General features: G+C 41.2%; 1 protein-coding gene across 1 annotated transcript in view; it reads right to left on the bottom strand.

Annotated features, from left to right (window-relative positions):
* Nucleotides 1–24,758, bottom strand: part of SLC9A2 (solute carrier family 9 member A2) — a 33,692-nt gene extending 8,934 nt beyond the window's left edge. Inside the window, exons 1-7 of the mRNA XM_057369463.1 lie at nt 24,467–24,758; nt 18,555–19,018; nt 13,365–13,615; nt 6,682–6,899; nt 5,038–5,240; nt 2,394–2,483; nt 949–1,019 (exon numbers count right to left, since the gene is read on the bottom strand). Of these exons, the coding sequence (XP_057225446.1) occupies nt 949–1,019; nt 2,394–2,483; nt 5,038–5,240; nt 6,682–6,899; nt 13,365–13,615; nt 18,555–19,018; nt 24,467–24,758 (1,589 nt within the window). The remainder of the gene's footprint in view (nt 1–948; nt 1,020–2,393; nt 2,484–5,037; nt 5,241–6,681; nt 6,900–13,364; nt 13,616–18,554; nt 19,019–24,466) is intronic.
* Nucleotides 24,759–24,801: the final 43 nt, after the last annotated feature.

Genomic DNA, 24,801 nt, shown 5'->3' with positions numbered 1-24,801 from the left:
CAGAAAATATTTTGCCTTCCAGACCTTCTGAAATGATTCTTGAATTTGGGTGTGAAGGTCATGAAGAGGTGGGATCATGAAGAGGTGTGACTCTCCTTTGCTCTGTAACCTTTTAATTAAAGATCTCACACAGATTGGAGAAAAACCAGGCTGAGTAAAGAGAAGTTGTACCCATTTCACACATCTGTCAGAAAAGCATCCTCACTGTGTTACCCCCAAGTCATTTGGACAGGGCTGTCTTCAGTTATTCCTGCTGGTGCTATTAAATACCTAAATTCTTGTTGGAGCAATGACTAAAGGGTACTGAGCAGTGCCCATGCTTTGGGTCTGAAGAATTTGAGTGTAAAAGGAATTAGATCCAACCTAATGATGGTGATGATTCAGCAGATAAAGTAAAAATATGAATTATTCAGCTATTTCCAGGGGTAATCTTCTTAGCCAATTCTAAGTCTTAAGTAAACTATCAAGAGCTGTGGAACTGCTGCCATTAGAATCTCTCATGCATCCCATGCCAGCTGCTGCCTTKATCTTTCTAGAGGAAACCCAAAGGCTTTTGTGTTTTACCATCAGATAGGAAACTAACACACCACTTAACTCCCCTAAGAAACACGATTTGCAGGAGGACAGCTGGGTGGGATGAAAGGCTCAGCAGACACACAGGAAATGCTCTKCAACAGTCAGAAACCTGCACCCTCAGAAGGTACCACACTTCACCCTGGGATCACAAGGCTGCCTTTCTTCCCAGCTGGAGATTCTGTTCTACTTGCTTGTGGTTTACTAAAAGACATTGTTTTTCTGCTTTCCCTTTGAAACCCACATGTTCTAAAAACAACCATCCACTTTCAAGAATAAACACTGAAAACAAAATGTGATGCCCAGCAGCCTTTGTTTCTGCTGAGCCATTKCAGCCTCTCTTGTATAACAAAGAGTTTTAAATGCCACTCTTACTTGTCTCTCCAAAAGTTGTGACCCCAATGTCCACACACATCTTCAATTCCAGTCTTCACATGGTCAAAGAACTAAAAGAAAACATTGGTTCATTACACTAAATTACAGACATCACTTGGCTTGTCCTTAGACCTTATTAGGTTCCAACTTACTTAAAACAGAASCATCTAGTCACAACTCAGAACAAGGCTTCCATTTTAACAAATACAGTCCAAACTAATCTCAAAGACAAAATCTGCTTTTTTTTTTCCCCTGGCTCTTCCTTAGCTCACAGCCCCARAAGGACAGAAGTTAGGTGCTAATTTCCTCTATGACAATCTTGCCCTGCTCCTGCCTGACGTGAGCTTTTCTGAGAAAAAAAACTGAGAAGTTTTYCCCATATTTTCACTTATTTTCACTCAGTGCTATGTCTGGAACTTCCCCAAGCCTGACAGTGAGGCAAGTATGACTTTGTGGAGAAGAGAGTCTCGTTGGACAGAAGCTCCCCACATCAGCACCAGCCCCTCAGATGCACAGACAGAACTGAGAGCCAGCATTAGATTCTGGGCTCTTATTTTAGGAATTTGTGGTCTAGCCTCATCTTAAAACATCCTGTTCACCTAACATTAGAAATGCATTCTCCCTGAGTCTATCATGAATTATGAAAAACTGAATCAGTTCAGCCAAGGTATCACTTGATCCCAGAGGCAGCRTGCTTGCTTTTAATTCAGGAAATAATAGGGGCCTCAGTCTCAGGGCAAAACCCTGGTAGATATGCCCAAAGGATAAGCTCTAAAAGGACAGACTTTTAGATGCCTAGATAGGATTCTTTTCTGAATGTGACCCTTCTTATTCCTCACTTTGGAAATTTCAAGGCACTTGTCTCAGGCATGCTGCAAGAGAAATACATTCAAGAAGATGCACGGCTAATAATCTGCAACAGTTGGAGACACACACATACCAAACATAAATCCATATAAAGGCTGATGATTTAAGAGTTAAGTAAGTTTAAGAGTGTGTTTAAGGGGAGTTTGCATTTGTTTAATTAGATTAACTCAAAAGCAGTATAATGTAATCAAATAAAGCCAAAGGTATCCTGATGCAGCCAAGAAACAAAATAGCATGTATCTCATGTGTGAAAGTACAGAAATTTAATTTACTTCAATATCTGAACAATTAAGAAAATGAAGATTCCAAAATGATGATAGATAACCATAATTTTGGCAATAGCCAGAAATTAAATACAAGCTTTACAACTATTTACAACTATTTACACTATTTACAACTATTTACACTATTTACAACTATTTACACTATTTACAACTATTGTGCTTATTACAGCTATCAAAAAGAAATCTAATACAACCTCTCCATAATAATGTATGCTGAATACTTGTTTTTTGGAATGTGGCCAGGAATTTCATCTATACAAAGGTTTCACCTGTGATACTGAAGCTGCAACATACCCTGTTATAAATTTCTTCACTGACAGCAGGCTGCTTTTTATTTGACCTTTTGACATCAAGAAATTCCACTAGTGGGCGAATTGTTATTCCCTGTGGAGAAAAAAAGAAGACAATAATTATAAAAGTGAATTCACTCTTTTGATTAGCAGGTGCTGTGTTTAGCTATGAAACCCTTGTCAGCTCAGACTCCACTAAAGCAACARAAGGAAGGGGCACCCTGGAGCTGAGAAGTCCAAGAGGGTCAACTTAACAGAACCTATCAGGAATAYATCACCTATCCCAGCCATAGTAATGTTAAGCTTTTTTTTTTCAGTTTTGTTATGTGTCAGAAAAACATGAATTAATACAATGATTCCCTATAATTTCAATATGAACATGTAAAGTCTTCGTTTTTAGTGATTATTTCCAAAATGGGTATTCAAAGACATGTAAACAGCACTATTATTGCTATTTAAGATCATGACACTAAGCTTTTTGTGAATACATGTCCTTGCCTAACTATTCTCAGAGAAAGAACAAAAAAGTTTTAGCTATTCCAGAATGATATAATGGTTTTGAACAATTATTTGTGGAAGAATTGAGATAATTTGTTTACTTGTATAAGACACACTGGCAGAGGGGAGAGGAATGAATCTCCCGTGGTGTTGAGATCAGTCTCTACTGCCCCAGACAACCAGGTCACATTTCTTTTCGCAAATGATTCAAGCTTTATCTTAAAAGTAGTTGGGTTTCTTTGCCCCATTGCTCATAATGGAACACTCATCCTGAACCTTATTGTTCTGATAATTAGAAAGCTGCTTCTTAATTGCATCATGGTCACTGTGTACCACTTTGTTCTTGTGCCAACATTTGTCTTTTTAGTTTAAACAGTGTTCACTCCCTCATATAAACAGTAATTATTGTCCCTCTTCTCCTTCATCTTGCAAAGGCCAARGCATCCTGGTCTCCTTTCGCATGACAGGCTCACCAGTCCCGTGATCACCCCAGAACGTGCCACTATGCTCTAATGGAAAGATCTGTCTCAGTATGTCCAAAGATCAGATTTACCTTTCTCCTGTCCCCACTGCGTTGTTGACTTAAAATCTACCCCATTACCAACTAGTACACCTGCATCTTTTTCCGTCTGGTTTTTTCCAAATGAAAGGTTCCCATTTCACAAGAGAAATTCTCAGTAAGAAGGTCCTATCAAGAACACATTTGCACATATTACTGTTCAGTTTCATTCTGTTTCCTTTCTGTTCCTTGGCCCTCAGTTCTTTCCACAGGATACTCTATMTCACTGCTGCCCCAAGAACATTTGTCAAAGTCTGTCATCAACAAACATCAGCAACAAAAACTCCTACATTTAGGTGCCATGGTCAATTAACAAGAGTATTAACTTATCCTTGAGGCATTCCTTTAATAATATCTCAGCCTATTATCTGGTCAGGGTGGTTGAACACTTGAGMAGRTGCCCAGAGAGGCTGGGGTTTCTCCATCCATAGAGATATTCAGAATTCTGCTTGTCATGGCCCTGAGTAACATGATCTAGCTTTGAAGGTGGCCTTGCTTTGAGCACAGGGTTGCACTAGAGACCCCCAGAAATCCTTTCTGACCCTAAAGACCATTTGCTTCTATTTCCATTTAAAGGAGAAATTGCCAGGTCCTTCCTCAGTCACTTTACAGTCATCTTAATGTCAATCTAAACCTCAGTTTAATGAGTAGTTGTATTAAAAATCTCCTCTGTGGCCACCCCCAAATRTTTTACAATAATCCAGTTAAATGAAATTGCTCTAGAAAATAAATTGCCTTATCAAASAATGATACCAGGTTTTCCTGGTATTCCAATCATGTTGCATCTCATAGCACATTCTATGTATCTCATTTTTAATTATTCTGTTCTTCAAAATCAGTTTTCACAGCTAAAGTTGACTCACTGACCTCCACCTTGCCCCTTTCCCCAAGCATGAGCACAGAGTCTTGTCTCCCACAGCATCTTTATCCATGYAAAAGGCAGAGTAACAAAATTCTATCTTTTTTTCCCCCAGATCTGGAATTTCATTAGTAGTCACTCACATCTCTCTCATGGCTCTGGATAATGACCAGTCTGATATGTTTATTTGACAGGCTTGGCCTCCTCCATATTTTGCAGTTTTCAGTCTGTTGTCACCCTTGACCAGGCTCCCATGGCCGGGTGGTCACCAAAGACAAATTCCTCATGTCCTTACACACACCTGGTGCTTTTATAGGGATGTCCATGGGGTTTGCAGCATCACTTCCCACCACCCAGACCCCACCTTTCTGGGCTCTCAATATCTTTCCCTGCTCACTGTGCCCTACACCCAGCACTGAACTCYTGAGCAAACACACAAATTTAAACATTCTAAAAAAGGAATAAGTGCTGGAGCTGTACCCAGATTGTCTTTTATCTCTACTCCAACCTCACCAGTCTTAAATACTTAATACTACTTAAATGTTAGCATAAGTATTTAATATCTGGCATAGTTTTGCTACCTGCCTGTGGTATGCAAATTATTTTTTGCTACCGTGACTATGGAGGGTACCTTCAAGCATGTTCCCGTAAATTAGAACATTTATTTTCCTACCCATGACTTATTTACAACCTTTCAGAGCAGGAAGAAGTCCAGAAGAGGAAARGTACTACCTGAATGAAAACAGTAAAGAATATCACCACGATGACAGCAGTGATGAACAATTTCTTCCTGGGAAACACAGCAGGAGGAAGCAAAAATACAAGTGAAAAACAAATAGCTCCTCGGAGACCTCCATAGGCAATAATAAATTGGTCCTTAAAAGTGAGAGGTATTGTCCGGAATACATTAATGATCTGAGTCAGAACAAAAACACCTGAGGGAAAAAAAACAGAAATACAAAGAGGAGGGGGAAAAGGGAACTTAAATTATCCAGAACTAGCCCATGATGCTAATAGTTGCTTTAAAACACTTCTATTTCCTTCTTACCTTCTATTTGCTTCTTCAATATGTTTTATTGAAGAATGGAAACATTACTTAGCAGCTTGAAAATACCATAATACAAAATTAAAAAGCCTAAGGAACATAATCTTAAACATATTTAGTGAGCTAAACACCTCGGGTTAGCTGGATTTAAGACCTGAAGGAGCTAATAGATCTCCATGAGACAGCTATCCACTAGACTGCACCTCTAGAACAGCAATAATTCTCTGTGTCAGTATAGAGCAAGACTCCTAATTGCTTTTTAATAGGATTTGAGGTGATTTTGAACACTTTGGCTTGTCCGCTCCATCAATCTATGCTTTGAACCCTGCAAACTCCTATTCACTCAATTTTACTCAACAGACAGGAAAGGTGCAGGACTGGGGATAGGGGGAGAAGATGCCAGTGCATGCTGATGTCCCATGGAAAAAGGTTCCAGGGATGAGGCAGGTTGAAGTAAGGGTATGAAGGTGAAGGGAGCAAGCACAGCAGGGAGAGAGCTGGGKGGCAATCAGGCTGTTTGGCTGCTTTTAGCACAAAATATTAATTGTGGGGTTGCAGGTGCAGCAGGAAAATAGTCCAGATTCCTGCTCTGGAAGGAGATTTGGGGGCTGGACRTAGGGTTGCAGATTAGAGCATGACCCACCTTTACACACAGAGGGACAGAATGGTTACACACAAACCTGGGGAGAGGAGCAGCTCCAAGACTGATCAGCCTGCCCTGCACTTAGCTCTCCAGGAAAAGAAAAAAAGCTAAAAGAGCTAGGACTGTAAATTCAGCAGGGATCAAGCAGTTTCTCACGGGAGTTTTTCCTTTACAATATATACCTGAACCCTTCAATTATGGCATTTCCTGGTTTGATGCCATTTATGTCAATGACTGAGAAAATCCCAAAGCTACTAAACATAAATTACAAACATAACAAAACCAAAAATAAAGGAAAATAACCCAAAGCCAAAGCCAAACCAAACCAACCAAACAAACAAAAAAAAMCACAAAAAAAMCCTTAACATTTTTAATTCTTGTCTGACTGCTAATTCTTTTTAGCAAAATTTGCTTATTTTTAAATAAGCAAATTTTTTTTGCTTAAATATATGGATTGTGATTAACAAGCAGACTGCCTTTCACTTTAGATGGGATCAAGGTAAAACCGATTTTTAGGTTCCATTTTGGGGGAAGGTGGAAGCTGACCCTGCAACACAGGGTATTACTAATACAAAAACCATTGTACAAACTGATGGCTCTCTATATAAGTGTAATCATTTTCTACTTGACAAGAGGTAAAACATTTCACTTGCAAAGAATGCCGACCCATAGTCTGAGACTCACTCACCCAGTGCCCTCCAGATTAAACAGAAGAGGAGGGTGAAGCTCACAAAGGCCCAGTTCCACTCATGGTTCTTCCCGACTGTAGAGACACCCATGAAAATGAAGATTAAGGTCTCACTGACACTGCTCAGCATCTTCATGAAATATTTTATTGTTGTGTAGGATTTCTGAGAAACATTTTCCTCCACGTATTTATTCATGGTCATGGCACAAGCCGTAATCCTGAAAGGCAAACATTATCCCATATTTCATTGGTTATTTTTTTTTTAGACTGTATCATATATACATAATAGTATTCACTTTTCCATAGATGTCTTTAAAATGCAAAGCAWAACTTATTCCACAACCAATCTCAAATTTATAGGCTTGGTAAACCTTCAATTTTGGGCACAATCATTTTTTTTCTGCAATGGGAAGTTTTCTGAGAAGACATCAGCATGTGGAGAATTTTTTCACATACTAAATGCATCCGATCTGTGCAGGGGTCCCCCAGCTCTGTATTTTGAAAGAGGTACAGATGAGGAGAGACAGGAACAGCCTTGGAATACAGGAGTTGCTGCTGAAGGACATCTGACAGTATGGAAATGGCATATCCTGGGGCAGGGTAGGACTTCCCTCCTTCCCCATGAGCAGTTGTCCCACCTCAATGGGAGTGACAGTAGCCAGCTCCCCTTTCCAAGAAAAGTAAGCAGTAAGGCTACAATTTGTCATCCTTCACCACTTTAGGCCTCCTCTGCCTGCACTGAATTCTGGCTGAATAGGAGAAAAGCACCATCAGAAATCCCACAGGTGCTGCTACACATTTAAAGCATCCACAAGTAAATGAAATGGGATCTCAGCTGATAAATTAGAAAAAAAAGAAAGGGCATACTGTAAATATGAATACAAGTCCATTGTCTGTGTTAGTAAACAGAATTTGTTAATCCTCAGGAAAAAAAAAGAATGACATTACTGGCTKTACATCACTTGCTCAGTCTGCCTGTCCACAGCACAGGGATGGCTGAGGAGCACTCACAGGACAAGTTTAAGGGCAGTTAGCAGAGCTGGCTGGAGGATAACCTCGAGGTGATGTGCAGGGAAGCACAGTCTCAGTTGACTGTAATTATCACGGTCAAAAACTAAGGCAAGAGGCATTGTGAAACATCTGTCTTTCCTGRTTCTACCATCTAGGACAAAACATCTGCTCTGATTTCCCAGTCAAAAACATTATACATATTCATGTGTGAGTTCTCTAAATAGAGAGAGAGAGATGTATTTATATTGTCTTTCTGCATGCAGCCAGCTAGTCTATGGTTATTTATCCCAGTTATACCACGTTTTCAGTTTGTAATTATTTGCTAACATAGGGGATATTTCTTGACACTGAAATCTCTACACTTCTCTCTCTCGTGGAGGAGGACAGCAGGCTTGCTAAGAACTCTGAAAATTTCTCTTGGAATCTCCCAAATTTGGTGGTGATCTCACTGCAGAAATTCTTCWRCTGAGCATGTTCTGCCTCTAAGCCYCAYCTCTAAACCWCTCTGAACCAAACATCCCTGAATGTGAATGGAAATGGAAATGCAGAGTGAGGCAAAGCTCAGGAAAACCTCACTAATATTATGAACACATGTGCCTGGGCTCTTTCTTCTAAATAATGGATTAAAAAAAATGCAAAACAGAAGGAATCCCAAAAGCAGCAGCATCTTCAAAAGGACTTTCAAACAGTAAACTTTCTTAGTATTTTGCAACAGGGAGTCCATAGTAGCAGCTCAGGTTGTAGATGCTGGCAGACTCTGAAAACATTCCTCCTAGTTAAAGTTTGTTTTGTTCAGAAGTTTCCTTCTCTTATTTTCAGCCACATCCACATCCCCAAAGTGGCTGGTCAACAATACTTCTGAGGGACAAGTCTGGGAGGACATGTGGACACAGGGAGAAGACACAGTGTACTCTGCTGACCTCTCCCAAGCAGCAGAGGCTCTGAAGGTACAGCAGAATGAATAAAACCCAAGGAAGAGGSTCTGATATGGAAACAAATGCAGTCTGATGGGGCAGATAGTGGCTTACAAATACAGGCAGAACAGTGCACCTAACCTGGCCTTCACCCTGCCTTTTTGTCCACCTATACTTGGTGACAGAGGCAGGTCTAGTCAGCACAAAAWAAAATGTCCATTGCTGTGCTAAGATGAGCTCCAGCCCTAAGCATACTCCAAGGTAAGAAGGAGCAAAGCCTCACTAAGACTATCCCAGACCTCCATCTATATTCAGTACTGATACAATTGTCAGCCCTCTCGTCATTGCCAGCTGATTTCACCATGGTCATGAACAGAAGGCTGTGGTCTGCAGGTACCATGCTGCCTGGGAAGCTGAGCTCATCCTGGCTACACAGGGTCCACTGTGATGATCTAATGGAGATTTCATAAACATGCAAGCTTTCTACCTGAAAAATTCAGTAGTTAAGGTATTACTTCTAGTTTGAGCATGTGGTTGGGACAAGAGAGGTCCTGCATTTTTGTCAGTACTGACAAAGTGATGATGCTTTCCACAGCTGTCCTTATTCAGATCTTAGAGTTGCCCAGACTGGGGACTGAGGAAGAAAGCAGGAGAGGACCTGGGCCATGCATGGGTTTTKTCCTGACAAGAAGCAGCAATTTAGTCAGGCCATGTCCAAGGACAGAAGGTGTCAAACACCCCCAGGGTCCTCAGTTTGCACACAGTTATAATGATCAACTACAAAAGCACATATGCAAATCTTCTCAAATTTKCTCAACACTTTGACCATCCAAAAGYCTCCTAGTYAGTGGCAAACCAGCTCTTCACAAGCCATAGGCTGCACTGACACATTTACAGACATCTCAGGCTATGCCATGGGCTGTGACAGCTCTCCTGTGTGGACACTGCTCATCTGCASAAGTGGAACAAGGCCARTGCATCCCAGCCACTCCAGCCAATRGCACAYTCTGTGGAGCTGCCAAGTGCAGGGGCAGCAAATGCAGAAGAGCAAGAAGGCAGTGGCCAGAACAGCTATTTCCAGGCCCACAGTCTTTTCAGAGTCCCAAAGCAGCAGCTTAGTGCCCTGAAGCATTAGGACTGTCAGGTTTGCATCAAAGGCACATTGAAACACTCAGTACAACTTATTACCTTCTTAAAATAAATTGTTTTCATGATTATGGTAATTTAGGRAAGCCCTGCAGCATGGGGAGCGGGGAAGCATGCTCTGGACATGGTTTGTTTTTGGARCTTGAGGTAATGGAGACACTGTAAATAGATGTCTGATAAGAATCTGTCACCAGATTAATCAGAATCCTTGCAAGCTGTAACTTAAAACACCTACCACGCTTAACCACTAGAATTTAAAGAGACAACACTCTTATTTTCAGTCACATTTTGCATTCATTCAGTTAGTGTCAAATAATTGAGTTGGTTCAAAGCTGTAACAAACAGAGCTGCATATGAGCTGTTACTCTTCAGGTAAGTAATATTCCACAGCTAATCACAGCTTACTTTGAATCAGTCATCTCTTTAGAGAACTTGTTTACATTAGAAAAATCACCACTTGAAGTCTCTTTCATTTGAAAATTGTGTGGGGATAAAGTGTTAGAATTTGATATAAAGTTCAGTGTCTTTATGCAAGTTTATATGTACATTATTATAAGAAGTTCTTCACAAACTAAATTTTTACTGTCGTTATAATCAAAGCCAAATCTTAGATGTGTTTTATTTTACGTTTCTCGTCCCCCTACATTAATTCTGCCTTCTGCTTCTGTGATCTAAGAAATTGCCTTGGTCAAGAAGGGGAAGGGAAAAGCACTTCATTGCAATTAACCTGCAACATTCTGTACTTCTGAAGAATAAAAGTCTCACTGTATAAACAGTACAGTTTCTGTCAGGACTGCAATAAACTAGGCCACTGGGTTCAATCCTCAAGTTTCCTTGACCTACTAAATTTACAGTAGTTTCAATGTTTGCTCCTTTCAGTGTGCTAATTCATTGTTGCAAAAAAAAAAAAAAGAAACCTATATGAGTAGTTCTGCTGCTTCACAGCCTTTATGAGAAATTAGTAAGCAGAAAATGCAGCATTTTAATTAAAAATGGACCCAAGCAAATAAAGTTCAGAATCCCATCTGTATGTTTTACACCTGTGATCCCCATTCATGCCCAGCTCTAGTTACAGTAGAAGCTCTTTCCTCCTGAAGAGGATTTTCTCACTGCAGCTCACAGGGACATGGCTCAGTCCCTTCACTGTTTCAGCCAAGTAACCTGGTGCAGGGGTTATATACGGACATTTCAAGACCCATTTGTCCTTAGAATGAGTACACAAACTTATCAGAAGAGGGACAAGTGCCTTTCATTGCCTTCTATTTCTCTGCCAGTGAATTCCTACTTGCCCAGGAATGAGGCAATCTGTGTAAGTATCTTATTTATTTGGTAGCACTGTACGTTCCTGCTCATGTCCTCCCCCAAAASTATGGTACAGAATGTAACCACAAGGTCTCACGGAGTATCTTGACAAACCTGGTTATGAAAGGAGCAGGAATCAGTAGTTTAACAGACTCAAGTGGACATTGGGTGAAAAGGGGAAGACCAGGCAATTGTTCCCCGTGAGCTGAACTGTAAATGGCCAAGGGAACAAATAATAAATGAACAATCTGGGTTGTAAGGGACATTCCAAGRTCATTTGATCCAACTACATGCTCAWASGAGAGCTGACTTTTAAGTCAAACCCAAGCAATCCTGACATGAGTCAGTCACTGCAGAAAACTTCGGGGAACTCAACACTGGCCCGTGTTTTTGCACTATGACACAGAGCAAATTACTGTCTGTCGTTCAAAGGCCAATGAAGTTGAAAGGAACAGGGCAGATTTACTCCAAGGAGATGCAGAGATTGCGGGAGCTCCAAGGCTGTCAGCAGCACTGCTGGGAGGGGACAGGCTTTATGGCTTACAGCAGCTGAGAGCTCTTCTACAGACAGTGTTACTGCTGTACACAGCTCTGTCCGCTAATGCAAAGCATGGTTAGGGTCAGAAACAGACAGAACATTTTAAARGTAACTCATTTTCTACTGTGCTGCTTGAGGCAGAAAATACTTTGTGTTCCCTCTTTTCCTGTGCAGCCATTCAGGCAGGGGCCACTGCACAAATGAAAATGAGTAGGTTGTGAGTGCTTTGGGAAGCACTGGTGTGCTGGGGGCAGGCACTGGYGTGTGGTGGGTCCACGGACTCAGCAGCAGACCCACCATGCCCTTCCCACTGTGCCCTGCATGCAGCAGGTCCAAATCAGTATTTTCATCAACATTGCCACATTTTTTTCATGTACAGTTTAGCCACATGTTTTTGGTTTAGAAACCCTTTAAATATTTGATCATAGGATKTCAAGGACATTTGGCTTCAGAGGTGGAGGAAACTAGAAACCACACAAACGCTATGAATAGAAGCTATGGAAAGAGATGGCATATTTATGAACTCGGTCAAAGTGGATGCATATGCTGCTTTATTTAGGCTCATATCAGAGTAAGAAACCCATGCAATCTTTAGCTCTTTACTTAAATKAAAGCACCAACTCCTGTTGTTTCATGGCATATTTCTATTTTTATGCTACTAAATCATCACCTGTAAGTTTCCTTGGAAATCACTTCCCAGCTCCAGAAAACTTTATACTGGCATGACTATGATATTAAACCTATCTTTACTGGCCTAAAAGATAATAATCTGGTGAGGTATTATCAAGTATTAGTGATACTCAGCAGCAACATCTGAGCTTACAGAAAAAGCTGAGCTCCTAATGCCTGAATGACTCACATTTGCCRCTAGAACAATACAAAGTCATTAAAGAAAGTTGGCCTTTAAAAATATTACTTGGAACCAGAGCAAAACATTTACATATAYCAAATGTCATAAAGGCTCTTTCTAATGTTGAAGTTGTTACAGTATAAACAGAATGAAGATAGAGACTGTGCTCTTTTCATTACTGAACTCCAAGAGTGGAAAATCAGAASTGAAAATATTTTTATCTGTTGGAAGTGGGAAGAAAAATATTATTTTATACATGATGATGCATATAGAGAACAGTGTAACACAAAGGCACACGTATCAAGATACTAAACTACAGGATTATATCACCACAGGACTGCAAATTTYACATTCACCCAAWCCTTATYRTGCTTGTTATCCAGCAGGAGTTTRCCTTAATGATATATATATTGTCTTAATTGAATGGCACTTATTGGCTGTTCACATGCCTGTTAAACATAGTTTTACAATATACAGGCATCAAAAATGAAGCCAACTCATGAAGTTTCCTGCTCCCACTCCCACTCCCTCCCTGCCACCACCCTGCATCACCATGGGCCACTCCTCACCCGTGCCCTTGTGACTAGTTGAAGGGTCACAYGAGGACACAGGTCACCAAAGTGACCTGGGTTAAAAATAGCCCACTGAAAATACAAGTGAATATTTTTAACTTGGAACATTTCAAAGATATGGCTTATGATGTGATGCCATGAGCAGTTTTAGTGACACAGCTGGTGTGGTGGCAAGYGGAGAGAACGGGGTGGAAGCGGGAGGGAAGAGGCCGGAAATCCTCAAGCCAGCAGCTCTGCCATGTACCATGGAACAATGCCACATGGCAAGGTTTGCAAAATCTGATCCTCTCTCCAATTTCCTTTGGCATTCTTACTCGGATCATATGATTACTGAAGTTTGGGGTACTTACGCCATGATGCCCGAGAGATGAAACATTTCAGCTGTTATGTATGACAAGTAACTGTACAGGAAGACAAAGAGTGGTTCAATCACTCGGATTTTATGGGTGAAACGGGTGGTAAAGGCTGCTACAAATCCCAAAAGGATTCCAATCAATACTCCACCGATCCCCACTATAAAGAAGTTAGCAATCCCAGCGAATATGTCAATAACCTTAATTGTGCGCATCTGGCAGAAAGACTTGAACAAATTGTACAGGACCTATGAGGAAAAAGAAAGCACATTATCTTTTTGAACTATTCTTAATTTCCCTTCAYGTCATTACGTTCCTCTGCTTAAATGCTGAACTTTGAATTTCTCTATCTACCTTGAATTCGCTTTTTAGATATGCTTTTATTTACCTCTGACATATTATTTGTCATCCATACACACCAGGGAGATACACAAAGACACTTTTTGAAAATGAGACAGATTTATTAACCCATGCTATTTGGGGGAGCCAGGAATTATAGATCTAATTYTTCTTTAAATTTATTTGCTCACAGAGCTTCTAATTTCTCCACAAATGCCATTTGAGATTTTAGGACTACAATGATTTCAAGACTGTTCAAAATATTAAGTCATTCTAGAGATTTGGGTTTCATTGCTATTAAAAATCCTGTTGCCATGTGTTTGCCCAGTTTAATTTTCAAAGTATTAATAACCATCCTCCAAAACAAACTAGTCAACAGGATTATCATATTCTCTTAGCCAGAGACCCTTTTTGTTTTATACAGGAAGCAATGCAATCTAAAGTCTACATTTCTCTAATATTYAGGATTTTAGTTTCTCCAAAACAGAAAACAATGGAATCAGTTATTTTTGAAGAAACTTCAAAGGGTTMCCCCATCTCTACAGACTCACTTGGGAGATTTAACCATTTCCTGGTGACAAGCACCTATTCCTATCAGAGAGRATTCACAGGCTAAGCCAGTGAAGACCACTCATCTCAGACAGCTTGCAGGAGTTAAATCTCTGCTTTSTTTCTGGACTTCTTAGTAAACCAAACAGGTTTCTCAATCAGGAACGCTATTTGAGRGAACAGTGTTTTATCAGTACTTGCATTGTGCCAACAAAGTAAGTGTTTGAGTAGTGGCTATGGCAGCATTTCTCATGTTTGCAGTCTTGTTCTCTCTCACATGACAGAACACAAGTTGTTCAGCACTTCTTAGTCAAAACCGGATGGTTCTTACAGAACTAAAAGTTTAACGTAAAGTCATGGCTTATTATGGGTCCTCTTGGCTAAGTGAAAGGAAAGAAATGAACAAGAAAAGAAAAAAAAATATATTCCAGAGCAAGCATGAAAATAGAAGGTTAAATCAAACCTAGAATAGTTACCAGTAATTTTCATTACAAAGCAGCAAATACAATAGAAGAAGGATTATGAACTATTTATTTGATAACAACTGCTCTCAGAATGAACCCACTTGAGAGAAATGTCCTTTTCCWTCTGGATAAACCTCTTTAATTGGTTACTTGGGGCAGACTCCCAGACTTTTTACCCATTCCTTGTTACTGTGTGTTGTGCAGGACAGGAAAGCACTGTCATAGGCTCTACTGTTTTCCCACCCATTTTGATTTGTGGACTCTGTGGATTTGCATGGAGAGCAGCATGCAAGAGCTAAACCTACTGAGAGTGGGAGGGCTTTTGCTGGTCACTTTACAAGGACATCTCAGACCACAGACTCCCAGGACTCCATGAACCACAGACTGAAGAATAAATAGTGTTGACATGTGTTGTGTGCAAGGAGCTCCCTTGAGTCATTTGTTGAAAACTGGGACAATCCTAGAGTCGTGTTTTTCTCTAAAACACCTACAGAACTTGACCTGGCAGAATACTTTCTTGGTGCATATTAGGGAAGCTGATAATTTTCTTTAATTGGAGTTTTAAATAGTATTTTCTATATTTTTAAAAGTGACTATATAAATATATACAAGGCAAATCTCTAAAGTAAGGGGACTGCAAGGTGCTTGTAAGGAAGCAGAGAATTTTTATCTGTCCGAGCCTTTTCATAATGTCACCTCATCCTCTCAGCCAAGTATTCTCCCTGCAAATAGAATGGAGGATTGCTGTTCCACATGGAGACATAACCATAATCTCAAGTCTGATGCCATAAGTTACTTCAAAGAAGGAAAGCACTGCTCTCCTTTGTACTTCAACCATGGTAGRAGCAGCAGCTACAACTATGGAATGTCATGAATATGATTTTAACCCCTTTCTTATTGTTTATTTACACTGTTACAAATGAGATCAAAATCAGGTTTGCTTCCCTTTTACAGCAGTTCAGTTTTACTGAGCTTTCTCTAAACTTCTAGGTGAGTAAAACTACAACTGTGGTCACATTTTGAATGCATTTGGTATGAGAACAGGAGGATTTTTGAATTTCAAGATTTGCATTTACCCAACGGCCCTCAGCTGAACTCACTGAAGGTCACACCAAGCAATATTAGTCACTGATTACTTTTTCYCAGAATATCTCTGAAATACTAATTGCTTATTTTCATCAGTTCTCAGTGATTAGTTTTTAATTCTAAAATTACTTAAAGCACTCTAAAATAATGTCAGCAGAGGCAGAATACAGAGTACTGCTGTAATGTTTTCTAATATGGGAATAATATTATTATAATCACACTGACTCCTTCTTTGTGATTTTAAGCCCAGGACTGGAATTCGAACTGCTAACACTCAGGTACAGTTTTATTATTTAATATCATTGTGCCAGTTATATCTGACTTAGTTTTTTGGTAAAGCACCAATTCTGATCAAGAATCCAACTGGCAAACATTGTCTTCAGCCAAATTCAAGCTCCAAAATTCCACCAGTGGGGGAAAAGAAACATTCAAATGCACAGGCATATCATAAAAACTATTAGGCATGGAAGACCATCTGAAAAATGCAGCAGCACTGATATTCCTGAGAAAACACACCTTGCTTTATTTACAAAATGAAGGTGTGGTTCAGCAAATTCTCTGAAAAGGAAAGCACAGATGACAGTGCTATTCTAATAAAAGCACATTTAATAAAGCCACTCTGTTTGGCACTGCCTGTGTGTGTAGCCCCAGGTTTTTTGAYACTGCAGTGGCCCAAGGAATTAGGCAGCTTCCAGGGATGGCCAACCTCCATTCAACTCCCTTCCTACTTCATCGCCAAATCCCATTGCAGGCACCTGCCAAGTGGGACTCGAGGGCTCCAGCAATGAAAGCTGAAAGTTTCTGACTCTGCCTACTGCTGGTCTTATCAGCTCCCTCTGTAAAGCAGAGGCAGAGGAAGGGARAGCACCAAACATCCCCTCCTCAGAGCACACGGCTGAGCAGCCCAGCACTGCTGCGAGCAGGGAAGGCAAGGTCCTCTGAGGGCAGCCCCAGCAATCCGTGTGACGGCCTGGCTCACATTTTAGGTGTAATCACATGATTGTAGGTGTGCAAAAACATAACAAGGAGCCATTAGCAGACCAGTTCTGTGCATGTGGAAACAWCTTGGTCTCTGTCCAAGTGCTACCTTTAAGCGATAGGAAGTAAGGCCAAAGGTACTCTACATTCCTTTCACTCCTTTATAAATATGTGTAAGCTCAGTGCATTACTGGACTGGCCCTACAGACTCCCCAGATTATCTTCCCTCTGTTAGGGCATCTGGGCAGGCATGCCATAAGGAAACCTCCAGAGAAGGCAATTATGAAGCTGACAGGAAAGCTACAGATTAAATTGCCATGCCAGCACCTATAAAAATGGTGGTTTAGAGTAAYTTGCCTTTGGGAAAAAGCACATGTGAACATGTGAGTGATCAGGATGCAGAGCTTTCCTAGCAAATCATGCTGTATTAACTGCTGCTCCAGTGGCTCACTTTGTGATTGAAAAAAGTGATTTTTGTTGGAAAAATCCACCAAACAATAAGTTTTAAATAACCAGATCCTTTTCCCTCAAAAAAATAAAAAAGCTTGTAAGAGGATGCATCCATTGCATAAGCGGCCATTAAGAGTGACTAGAGACAGACCGAGCCATGGCTGAACTTCTAAGCCTTTCGAAACTCAGTATGTACACCTATTTATTTACAGGACTGGCTTCAGTACCAGGTTAGCACTGGCAGGCAGTTACAGTGGTAAGCTAAGGAGAAAAGCTAGGCTTTAATGCAAGCCCATAAGAAGAGATGCGATTCTGCTGGCTGGATAGCAACAGATTCAGGYAAAGCATGCAGTGGAAGTGAAAAAATAATACAGTATTCCCACAGACACACAAGGATTTATAAATACCAAGTCTCAGATTAAATTATGACATATACATGTGTTAAATGAGTGAAACAAAGTCCAAGCAAATGGAAAAACAGGCGAGGCCAAGTCCAAGAAAAGGGAAAAACAGAAGGACAATTGTGCGTACAATGGGACAGGAGTAAGAAGCCAGGGGCAGAGACAGGAAAGAGCAGACCCAATTCATGAACCTTTCTGATCTTCTATCATAGAAAAACTGGACCTCTATGCTTCACAAAACAGAAAGCACGCTAGGACACAGTTGGCATGTGCAGGATTTCAAGGCGTGGATAAATGGGAGTAATGTCCCAGACGTTGTGTCATCAGGTACAAATGAGGGACACTGGGGGTGATAATGGAATTCATAGATTACTGTCCTCAGGTCAGCACTACAACCCCGGTTCAGCTGGTTAATGATTAGAAATTACTGCCTCCAGGTGGCTGTTTTATCTCATCTGTAGCCCGGGATACAKGTATTGGTGGTTTCAGGGCAGTTCCATCTGGATGGGCATATGCAAAAAGTTCACCTCAGCCAGGTCCTGTGCCATCTCTGTGATTTGCCATCCTCCCCATTAATGCACTGCAACACCCCACACTGGCCCTTTCCCTTTCCTGTCCAACAAAATTTCTGCAAGTGAGGAAAACCTACAGTTCCAAATTACAGAAGTAACAGAATTACAAAGATACAGAAACTAGAGTGATCAGGTAGCAAAATTCCTACAGTAAATATGCTACCACTACTTTCACACAATAAGGCTACTGTGGTTTCTAAATCTAAAGTTTAAAGAATTAGATAAACACATTAGCATTCCTTGACTTCTRTTAGCAAACTGTAATAACCAGATTAAGAGATACAATGGAGTGGCATGTAAACAATAATTTGTCATTTTAATCGATTCATCATTTATCAGGTAACTTACCACAGTTATAGCATCATTCAGCAAAGACTCTCCAAACACCAGGATATAAAGCTGCTCATTGACGTGGATATTTTCAAAGACGGCTAACACCGCCACAGGATCCACAGCTGAAATGAGGCTGCCAAAGAGCAAATTCTGCAGCAAAGTGATATCAGTCAAACCAAATGCACTGATCTGGCAAATTCCATAAAGGGAAATTCCAATGCCGATGGCATTCCAGAGTGTGCCCACCACAGCATACCAGAATATGGTACCAAAGTTCTCAAAGAACAGGCGAGTTGGCATAAAATATCCAGCGTCGAGTACAATGGGTGGTAAAAGATACAAGAAAAACACATCACTGTTCATTACAGGTGGGGACTTCTCCTCTGCTCCAAAAATAATCCCACCAAGAAGCAATCCAACCAGAATAAGGAGACAGCTTTCAGGTACTATTGAGGGCAACTTGTGATAGAGATGAAAGCCTTCAAAGGAAATTCAAACACAAGAAAGGAAAATGGTTACTTGCACAGAATCCATAAGATTATTCTGGATCCTGTTATCTTCATTCCTATATTAAACCAACAGCAATTGCAGGGCAATTTCATTTTGATTGCAAAGACTGAACTGGACACCCATAGTGCGTCAAGGCAAATACGTTGGCTAGCACAGTTAATTCAGTTAATCTGGTGGGGAGAAAATTAATAGCTACACATTCCACTGAACAGCTAGGCTGGATGGAGCAACTGTGGGCAAGCATTCTCTCTGTGAAATTGTGGTGGTTTTTAAAATGTGGAATCCTCCAGAAACAATCCAAACACTTCTCTAGGGCAAATTACATCTAGATAGAGAAAAAAACCATCATGCTAACCACTGCTTCCTCTCTAGAGAGCTTCACAAAGGAGTTTAAAGCATACATTAATTTCATTTTTACTTTTAGAGTCTCAAAGCCAGTGATGAGAACTGGCACATGTGACCTGCACCCAGTCACCCATGATAACTTTCCCTACCACTATGAGGAAGCACTTGCAAATACAATTATTCTTGTAGTGGAGCCTCCAAATTAATTTCAGAAAAATCAACATGTTTTCCACAAAGTGACAATACATTGYAGCCTGTATTATTGTGTTCATTCTTCTGTATTACATGAATTGTGGTAGAGTCAGGATTCTCTCATAAAWATCTGTGCAAAATACTGAAGAAATKAATTTTAAAAYGTTTGGAATGAGGAGTTAYGGGTTGAATGYTCCTTAGCTGACTACAACTCTCAAAGCTATGCAGATTTGATGTAACGATTTCAATTATAGAAGTTGGTTGTTGCAAGGATAATTCTGGTAATGAATGGGAAAAGTTTTGAAGGAACTCACTCTGACCAATCTAATGGAATGATCAACCTTACGCACCAAGGTCACATTCCAGGTCCCAGCGATGCCAATCTTTTCCAGACTCCTCCTTATCTATATTTGGCCTACRTAATTATATAGAAATCGATCCCCACCCACAAGATCCCACAATCCCTGCCTAACTAAAAAGCATTTGAATTATTTTAAATGAGAGCTGCACGGAAACACTGGGTGTGGTAATAACGGGCGTCTATTTCAGTAAAACTATTTCAGTAAAAATCACACCTGTAGTCGAAACAGTTAAACTACTGCAATCTTGGTATAGATTACACCCAGTTTCCCAATTTCATGCTTATGTACCTTGTAACTCCTAAATTTTTAATTCCCCTTTCACCATAGGTTTTTTTTTTTTCCCCCAGATAAAAAAAGTCTGAACTTACAGTTAGGAAAAACAGTTAAGAAGGAGCAAGAAGAAAGCTGTTTTAATCTACTGAGTTTTTATATATTCTGTAACTATTAGAGCTATTTTTAAAAGCAAGCCACTGAAGCTGCATTTTTTTTTCCATTTTGAATGAACACAGACTGCTTTAAATAATTAGAATCACAGCCTATGTGACTCATTAGAAGGACTGCCAAATTCACTGCCATTCTTCGAAACCAGAWTCACCAATGTTCTGTATTGGCGGAAGAGGTAATAATGATCCTGAAAAAATCAAGAATTTGCAGTTGGAGACTTGACTCTTCACCTTTCAGCCACTTCCATATAAATATTTTATGATTTATCATAGTTTCTGCAGTGGCAGAAATAAAATTCCAATACAATAGTCAGGAAGTTTCCCCCCGAGTAAACAGCTTTTGCCTGAAGTTTTTYAAAACCCTTCAAAAGTAAATTTTAAATAATTTCCTCAATAAAAATTTAAGAGGAGGGAAATTTTGTTAATACAGCTTTTGATGAAAACAAAAAAAAAATTCCAATGAGCTGTAATGCAATGGCAATAAAATGCCTACTGTAAAAAAAAATAAAAATTAAAAAAAAAAAAAGACATTTTCTTTTCCTCCTTACAAATTACTCTGAAAAGTTCATATCCTCTCAAATATCTGGGAGTCATTCGTAAAGGCAATGTAAAGGCTCACACTAAGTTAAATAGGCTTTTTATTCATGTAAACATCATCAAAACCCCTAGAAGACATCCTGCCTAAATGAAAAGCAATCAAGGGGACAGGTCCTGATTCAAAGACAGAGAGGTAGGATTTAGAATCCAGAGCACATCAGGTCAGTAGCAGGTGCCCTGAAGGATGAGGGACATCTTCCCTGCTCTGATGGATTCATAGCTACAGGGGCAGCAACACCCCAGGAGCAGATCCCCTGCAATACCGGAACACTCAGACTTCCATGCTGAATGCAGGACTACAGGTCCTTTCCTCTCCTCTGACCCTGCTCTTGGGCTCCAGACTGTGCAGTGACACAGCTCCARCGGCATGGAAGGTGTTTATGGAGTAAACACCCTCCACATAGCATGGCAAAAATGTGTAGGGCACTTGCCTAAAGAGCAAGTTCAGTATGTTTCAAACTGAAAGTCCTTAGAAGCCTGGTTTCCTTCTTTTCTGTGTGAATTTCAGCGCTTTCTGATGCTAGAAATGCCACTGAGATGGGTGAATAGCTTAAACCTTCTTTCAGGAGAGTACGAGCTCAACTGCCAGAAGACACATTTCTCATTGTGCATTTGAGATTAAACATAGAAGTAATGGGAATCTGGATCAGTTACACAACATTTTGTGGGTTTAGTAGCATAAAAATGGAGCAAAACTGGAGGTTAAGTGGACTAATCTCACTGTTTTGAGACTCCAGCATATTCAGGTGCAGCGAGTCCCATCTAACACACTCATGGAGTCCCTCAGCATGTGAGTCACATACCTCAACACACAAAGTAAGTAGGGTAGTCATGAAATAGTTTCATTCAAGGCAATTTATTAGATTTCAAAATGTGCTCATGTCCTATAAATAACAGGACATGAGCACATTTTGAATAAAAAGCACCATGCTCCTAATGTCTGTGAAAACATTCCTTGTCAAAATGTTCATGTTCTGCTTCACAACTTCAGGTTTTCCTTCTTATGCTGTCTTTCTTGCTCCCTCTAAACCAAGCCTACAGAGGATATGAACTTTTCAGCGACATGATCACAGACAGGATCAGACAAACCCCCTATAAAAATTAGCCATTGCTGGACTATTTCAGCTCTGGTGAAAGTGCACTTCTGTGAAAATATATTTGTCAAAAGATTCAGAACTGGGTGCTGCAGTTGAGTTTTCTTTGGGATCTTTCACACAGGGAGAGAGCTGTTATTACACAGGACCCTATCTTCTGAGCTCCTCACAGCTGGAAAGACCTTAGGGCTCTGTTCATCAAGGTTTGATACTCAGCAGTGCCAAGTGTAAGCATTCAGTGCCTAGCCCCAGAAAGGAATTTGTGATGCCAGATTAAGCACCGAAGTTTCCTGGGCAGTGAGGGAGTCTCGAGGTGGATTTCATGCTGCCTGGCAGGTCAGGGGCAAGATGCCTGTGCTGCCCAGCAGGAAATGTTGAGGAGAGGAATGCATCAGAGCCTCCTCTCTCACAGGGCTGCTCTTAGAGCTACAGCAGTGAGATGGGCTGGGAATCYCATCTCCATCTTCTGAATTGAGACACATGGCTCACTCCTAGCAACCAGTAGGACATGTCAGAGCATCATTTAGGTATCYTGGTGGTTCAAAACTGCCTATCTGGGCTCCCTTCTGTAGAAAAGAAGGTGAAACCAGTGAAAACTTGATGTGGAATGTGACTTAGGAGCCATGGGAGCCTGACCTGGGAAGGTTTACCTGTTGCACTCACTGGGTACGGAAGCACAGACAGAGCTCCAGGAGCAAGAACTGGATGTTCTTAATTCCAGTCCTGGAGTCAGGGCGCCTGCAGATAGGTGTGGTGAAGCTGAGCACTGCCACACCTAGGGCCACTCCTGGATCTGGCCCTCATTGCTCTGCACACGCACACTAACAACAGCATGCCCTAGATTAGCCACACTTGCTTTCATTTGGTGTAACTGAAAGGATTTTAAAATTATATGCATTCTTCTTCACCTATGCTGCTTGCTTGCATTCTTAATAGAGTCAGACTGGAAAATTAGTCAAGCAGTTTTTATTTTTTTTTTTTAACTTTTTAGATGCCTATGCACTGACAAAATATCATGATAGTCAGAATGTATAGTCTCTTACAGAAATTATATATAATTGTGTCTGCATGTGTGTTTACATTTTTCAAATAGCTTCCCTGTAATTTTTAATAAAACAGAAATTTTTTCAATAGTTTTAGCTTATTCAAGAGTTTTTTGCCTTATCTAAATTCAGAAGCCAGAACAATTTTCAGTATTGAAAGGGATAAATTCTCTACCAAACTCCCTATTTTTCTGGTTATTACAGTTCATGATATACTGGAGTGAATAATGTTTGAACTCTGTCCTGATTCCACAAACACCTAAATGCATACTCCAGATTAAGAGAGCACCTTTAATGCATTAGGATATATGCATCAGGATACATGCCTGCTAAATGCTGCAAGACACAGCACTTCTGCAGGAAGTTATGATGGCACACCAAGTTACTTGGGTCAAGGATCAGACCCCCAGCTAAAACGTTAGCCATGGCAGGAGGYGAGCACAAATTGTTTTACCAAAATCCTAATTACCTGGTCACTAACCAGTGTGATACAGTCTAGTTAAATGTCACAAGCAGAGGGAAAAAAATTAACTTTGTTTAAAATGTTTTATCAGAATGAGCATGATGATATTTGCTATGGAAATTMTGTGCTGCAAAGTCACAGTTCTGAATGAAACAACTGTAGTGTGGGTAAATGTATCTATTTTGTACCCAGAGCTTTMTTCCTTACTTTATCTTCTAGGTAAGAAGATACAAAGTTCGTAATTCACAGCTATTTACTGGATTTTAAATAGTTGCCCATCACACCATTACCTGACATTCTTTAGATTATTATGCCTTGCTCATTTCTCTGTTTGGGACGTAGAAGCAAACTAAAAACGTTATATATAAGCTGCACAGAACTCAGTGAAACTATGCAATGCAACTGTTTTCCACATGAGGGAAGAGGTGGCCTTCCTTACTCTTACAGTGCCGTCTTTAATATCTATCTCGGACATAAGKGAATGGTGGAAAAGCAGAGAAAGGAGGAGGCATACTCTACCCTCATAAATATTTGCTTTCCATCGACCCGTTGTCCTGTTCTGAGGCCGTCATTATACCCAGCGTTATTTTAAGAAAAAGAGAACCGYGCTCAAATGACAGCAGGACGATCAAGAAAAAGTCACGCACCGGGTGAGCTCCGGATTTTACGGTCCTCGTAGCCCGGCGCTTGCCGGTCTCCTTCCTCCTCCGCACCCTTCCTAGCTGAGAGAACCCCGATTTCTGCCAGYCAAACCCCGCCCGGGCATCCCGCTCCGCGGAGGAGCCCCATCCTCCCTGCGGCCGCCCCGCAGGGCACGGACCGCCCCAGCCCGGCCAGGTACGGGCACGGAGGGACGGTCGCCCCACGGCCCCGCTCACCGATCTTGGCGAGGGAGGCCAGCAGGATCCAGAGGGTGATCTCGAAGGGGATTTGCACGTGGGGGTAGTCCAGGGTGAAGACGTGCAGCCGCGTCTCCTCGAAGGCGGTGCCGCTGGGGCTCGGAGGGGTGCCGGTGCCCATCGCCGCGGCGCCGGGCAGCTGTCCCTCCGAGGTGGCCCGCGCCTCCGCCGCGCCGGCCACCAGCACCGCCAGCACCGCCAGCACCGCCAGCAGCGCCGGTGCCGGGAGCAGGGGCGCGGCGGGGCGCGGGGAGCGGCCGCGGCTGCCCATGGCTCCCCGCTCCGTGCCCTACAGCCCGGCTCCGGCCGCCGCC

The sequence above is a fragment of the Malurus melanocephalus genome, unplaced genomic scaffold (assembly GCF_030028575.1).
Source record: "Malurus melanocephalus ecotype Western Australia unplaced genomic scaffold, MMel_1.1 scaffold_111, whole genome shotgun sequence".
In the NCBI taxonomy this organism is placed as follows: domain Eukaryota; kingdom Metazoa; phylum Chordata; class Aves; order Passeriformes; family Maluridae; genus Malurus; species Malurus melanocephalus.
Note: the sequence above shows the minus strand (reverse complement) of the source record. Positions and strands in the feature narration are given on the sequence as shown.